Source organism: Acanthisitta chloris, unplaced genomic scaffold, assembly GCF_000695815.1.
Source record: "Acanthisitta chloris isolate BGI_N310 unplaced genomic scaffold, ASM69581v1 scaffold7989, whole genome shotgun sequence".
Lineage (NCBI taxonomy): Eukaryota > Metazoa > Chordata > Aves > Passeriformes > Acanthisittidae > Acanthisitta > Acanthisitta chloris.
In genome coordinates, this window is record NW_008693010.1 from 6,736 (window position 1) to 12,026 (window position 5,291).

At 57.6% G+C, this 5,291-nt stretch overlaps 1 protein-coding gene across 1 annotated transcript in view; it reads right to left on the reverse strand.

The window, feature by feature from the left end:
- Positions 1-225: 225 nt before the first annotated feature.
- Positions 226-5,291, reverse strand: part of NCSTN (nicastrin) — a gene marked incomplete at its 5' end in the record, with an annotated part of 11,082 nt that continues 6,016 nt past the window's right edge. The window contains 6 exons of the mRNA XM_009082902.1: positions 226-348; positions 1,745-1,957; positions 2,828-2,982; positions 3,085-3,172; positions 3,850-3,945; positions 4,345-4,447. Coding sequence (XP_009081150.1) covers positions 226-348; positions 1,745-1,957; positions 2,828-2,982; positions 3,085-3,172; positions 3,850-3,945; positions 4,345-4,447 — 778 coding nt within the window. The remainder of the gene's footprint in view (positions 349-1,744; positions 1,958-2,827; positions 2,983-3,084; positions 3,173-3,849; positions 3,946-4,344; positions 4,448-5,291) is intronic.

The window sequence follows — 5,291 nt, forward strand, 5'->3', positions numbered from 1 at the left end:
GCTCAGAAGAAAGGACAAATCAAACAGGAACGTGGGAGTTTATCAGTTGCCTCAGGGCTTGGTCGGTGCCGTTTTCTGGGAAAGTCTCTCAGGTCTCATGGCTCAGCCCCTGGATCTGAGCATGGAAGTTCTGGAAAGAACCATTTGTGTCTCTGTCCAGAGAGAGAAACACTCCAGTGTTGTTGGAGAACTCTAATCCAAAGCTGGTGCAGCCCCAGAGCAGCTTCAGTAGGACACGGCCGCGGGGTCCCGTGGGAGGCTGAACAGCACATCAGCTTTGGCATTGATGAAGTAGGTGGCAAGGAGGGACAGGATGAGGATGACGATGCCAACCACCAAGGTGATCATCTGGAAGGCAAGAGAAACACTCAGGGTTGGGGTTCCACACACCTGCAGCTCCTCAGGGGATTGGCATGTTCTCCAGCTCATGAGGCATGGAGAACATGGAACCACAGGGGGTTAGGAGCTGGGATGGAGCTTAGAGGTCATCCAGTCCCAACTCCTGCCCTGGGCAGGGACACCTCCCACCAGAGCAGGTTGCTCCAACTCCACTCAAATCAGTAAGACAACTGCTCAGACCTTAGAGCAATTGCTCAGACTTCCAATCACCACCCAAGACACCCAACAACAACCCCTGGGCCTGCACAGCCCTCGGGTGGCTGTGGCTGCCCACGATGACAAGGAGCCAACACAACCTGGCCCTGTGGTGACAGAGTGGGACATCACCCTCAGCCAACCAGGCAGAGCCCAGAGGTCACTTCACCCGTCTGCTGCTCCTGAAGTGCCCCCAGGACTGACCTGGAGCTCCCTGCTGGCTATGAGATGCCCCCAGGACTGACCTGGAGCTCCCTGCTGGCTATGAGATGCCCCCAGGACTGACCTGGAGCTCCCTGCTGGCTATGAGATGCCCCCAGGACTGACCTGGAGCTCCCTGCTGGCTATGAGATGCCCCCAGGACTGACCTGGAGCTCCCTGCTGGCTATGAGATGCCCCCAGGACTGACCTGGAGCTCCCTGCTGGCTATGAGATGCCCCCAGGACTGACCTGGAGCTCCCTGCTGGCTATGAGATGCCCCCAGGACTGACCTGGAGCTCCCTGCTGGCTATGAGATGCCCCCAGGACTGACCTGGAGCTCCCTGCTGGCTATGAGATGCCCCCAGGACTGACCTGGAGCTCCCTGCTGGCTATGAGATGCCCCCAGGACTGACCTGGAGCTCCCTGCTGGCTATGAGATGCCCCCAGGACTGACCTGGAGCTCCCTGCTGGCTATGAGATGCCCCCAGGACTGACCTGGAGCTCCCTGCTGGCTATGAGATGCCCCCAGGACTGACCTGGAGCTCCCTGCTGGCTATGAGATGCCCCCAGGACTGACCTGGAGCTCCCTGCTGGCTATGAGATGCCCCCAGGACTGACCTGGAGCTCCCTGCTGGCTATGAGATGCCCCCAGGACTGACCTGGAGCTCCCTGCTGGCTATGAGATGCCCCCAGGACTGACCTGGAGCTCCCTGCTGGCTATGAGATGCCCCCAGGACTGACCTGGAGCTCCCTGCTGGCTATGAGATGCCCCCAGGACTGACCTGGAGCTCCCTGCTGGCCATGGGATGCCCCCAGGACTAACCTGGAGCTCCCTGCTGGCCATGGGATGCCCCCAGGACTGACCTGGAGCTCCTTGCTGGCCATGAGGTCTCCCCAGGACTGACCTGGAGCTCCCTGCTGGCCCCGGGGAAGGTGCCCCTACACTGACCTCGAGCTCCCTGCTGGCCACGAGGAAGATGCGCGCGCGGATGTCCTTCCAGCGGCTCTCGGTCCAGGTGGAGTACTCGGTGGAGCTCCACTGGCGCAGCTCGAAGGCAGGAGACAGGGCCTTGCTCAGGTGCACCGTGGAGCGCACGCAGAAAGGTGTCCTGGCCGTGGAGTTGGGCCCCAGGGAGCCTTGTACCCAGGCATAGTCGTAGAGCTGGGGACAGAGGGCAGTGAGGGACAGGAGACAACACCCACCCAACAGCTCTTTGGGGGGGAAAGGCTCTGCTGACTGCTCCCACCCCAAGGGGATCCTTCTGTGGAATCACTGAGGTTGGGAAAGGCCTCCAAGGTCATCGAGTAAAAGCTGTGACTGATCTCCACCTTGGCAACTACTGGGAAAGGCCTCCAAGGTCATTGAGTAAAAGCTGTAACTGATCTCCACCTTGACACCTAGAGCAGAGCACGGAATGCTATGTCCAGTCCTTGGACATCTCCAGGGCTGGTGACTCTACCACCTCCCAGGGCAGCACATTCCAATGCCTGACAGCCCTTTCCATGTAGAAATTCTTCCTGAATTCTTCCCCGATACAATTTGAGGCTGTTTCTACTTGTCCCATCCCTGGGAGCAGAGCCTGATCCTACCTGGCTGCACCTCCTGCCAGGGAGTTGGAGAGAGCAGAAGTTCCCCCTGAGCCTCCTTTTCTCCAGGCTGAGCCCCCTCAGCTCCCTCAGGAGTTCTCCAGCCCCTTCTCCTCATGCTCCAGCCCTTCCCCAGCTCCACTCCCAACCTCTGGACACCTCCAGCCCCTCAGTGTCTGTCAGTGATGTCCCATCCCTGGAGGTGCCTCCCCAGAGGACAATCCCTGCCCTGGCCCTGTGGCCACACCATGGCTGATGCAACCAAGTGTCATTGGCTTTCTTGGCCACCTGAGCTGATGCTCCTGTTTCACTCACTCCTTCCCTGCCCTTGGGCACTGAGGTGTCTCCTTGGGTAGGAGTGTCCCAGTTCTCCCACGTGTTATGACCAGCATCTTCTCTCCAAAGCAGGACCCAGCCAGGTGGGCCTGTCCATGCTGCCACTGACCTCCTTCTCACTGTTGGGTGTCTTCTCAGGGTTCTGACACTCCTCCTTGGTGAGGTTCACCACGGTGCCAGTGAGGTTGGCCAGGACATACTGCACCAGGTAGGTTGTGTTCACAGGGCTGGACACAGCCACGTAGTGCTGGGGAACATCATCACCTGGAAAAATGAGATTGGTGGGGAAATGGCCAATACAAAGCTGCCAAGGAACATCTAGGGGCAAACCCAACCTCTTGTCTTTCTTCCCTGTGTTGCGCTTACCCAGAATTCCTTTCAGGTCTGGTTTAATGATGGATTGGAACCAGGAATTGTTCATTTTAATCAGGAACCCGTAGAGCATTCTGGTGACCTGGGAAGAGATGGAATTACCAAAGAGCAGAAAAAACCATACCTGAACAGCAAAACTCTTTGAGATGCTTTGGCTGACAGATGTTTCCTACCACAGGGGCCAAGAGCAGAGCCAAGAAGAGTGTGCCACAGCTGTATAGAATCAGGACTGAGCTGTGGAAGTTGGGTTGGACTCCAACTCCAGGGACTCAAGGCAGGTTGGAGAAAGCCTTGAGCAAAACCTGCTCTGGTGGGAGCTGTCCCTGCCCAGGGCAGTGGGGTGGAATGAGATGAGCTTTAAGGTCCTCTCCAACCCCAACCATTCCATGATTCACTCATCAAGGCCAGGCTGGGTAAAGCCTTGAGCAACTTGCTCTGGTGGGAGGTGTTGGGACCAGATGATCCTTAAGATCCTTTCCAAGCCCTGAACACACCATGATGCTCTGACTCCTTAGCTGACCCCTGTGGCACATGTGGCCACTTCACCTCTGAGGATGGAGCAGCTCATGAGAAGCAATGAGAGAAGGTGAAGGATTTTCACTCCACTGTGGTGGAGGAGGAGGAGGGAAGGGATGGAAGGAAGCAAAGCCCTCCTGGAAGCAGCCAGGACAGGCTGCTGTGTCAGCACAAACAGAGACAGAAGGGAGGGATGTGAGGACTCCTCAGAGCTGCCAGGGCCTCACTTCCCCCTGCTCTTACCGTTCTGGGGTCTGCCTGGATGGCATCGACGCTGCTGGCTCCCCCGGCCAGGCGGTACAGTGCCCGTGCCACCACCGTGCCCAGCTCTGCCAGGGCCTGCAGGGACAGGGAAACAGGGAGTCAGGGAGACAGGGAAGCAGGGAATGAGGGAGCCAGGGAAGCAGGGACACCCACACATCCTCACAGCACGGCAGGCACGGCCTTCGCCACTGCTCAGAGCTTCTCCCTGCCCTTCTCCAGCTCTCCCCGTGTCCCTGTTTCCACCCACGTCTTCCCAAATCCTTCCTGACTCCCTCTGCCCCTTTTCCCACCAGTTTTTCCCTCACTCTCCACATATTCCTGCTTCTATCTGCCCCTGCCCCAATCCCCCATGTCCCTGCTTCCATCTATCCCTACCCAAACCCTTCCTGACTCCTCTTCCAGCTCCTTTTCCAACCAGTTTCCCCTCTCCAACCACCCTGGCTAGAGCAGCCAAAGAAAACATGGAGTAGGAACCTTGGCTGTGTCTGTGACATACTCCAAGGTCTCCTCTGGGCTCAGCCCCTCGGGATATTGCATCCCAATGTTCTCTGGAGTGTCATACATGCTCTGGTAGTACCTGCAGAGAAGGAGACAGACAGGGATTGGGATAAACAGGGAGTGGGGAGGAGCAGGAGGAAAGCACAGGGCACGGAATTCAATTCCAAGCGTGGCTAAAGCTCAGTCTCCCGGGAGCAGAGATCCAGCCGTGCCAAGGCACTGCCCTGCACACTCCTTAAACCATTTAATGAGGCTTCCTAATTAACTTGGCCCTTCTACAGCTTCTCCCATCTGAGCATCTCCAAGCAATTTCCAGGCTGTGATTACAATTACAGGAGCACAGAGCCCAAGCTGCTAACAGGGAGAGAAACTGAGGCAAGGACAACCCCCCGGAAGGGCTCCAAGGAAAGGATTGGGATGTCGGGGGAGTTATTGGTGCCTGATCCTGCAGGCAACCAGCAGGAGGAGACCTTAGCACCCTCTCCAACTCCCTGGCAGGAGGGTGGAGTCAGGTGGGGATTGGTCTCTTCTCCCAGACAACCAGCAGGAGGACAAGAGGGCACAGACTCAAGCTCTGCCAGGGGAGGGTTAAGTTGGGCATTAGGGAGAGATTTTTCAGGGAGAGAGTGCTCAGGCATTGGAATGTGCTGCCCCGGGAGGTGGTGGATTCACCATCCCTGGAGGTTTGTGAGATGAGACTGGATGTGGCACTTAGTGCCATGGTCTGGTAACCACAGTAGGGTTGGACTTGGTGATCTTGGAGGTCTTTTCCAGCCTGGTTGATTCTATGATTTAGAGAAAAGACACACTCCTACCTCTCCCCCACCAGGCTGGAGGGGGAGCAGAGGGTCGTGTGGGGTGACAGCACAGCCAAACCCCCCGGCAGCAGAGCTCCCCAGAGCAGGAGGCAGCAGCAGCAGCAG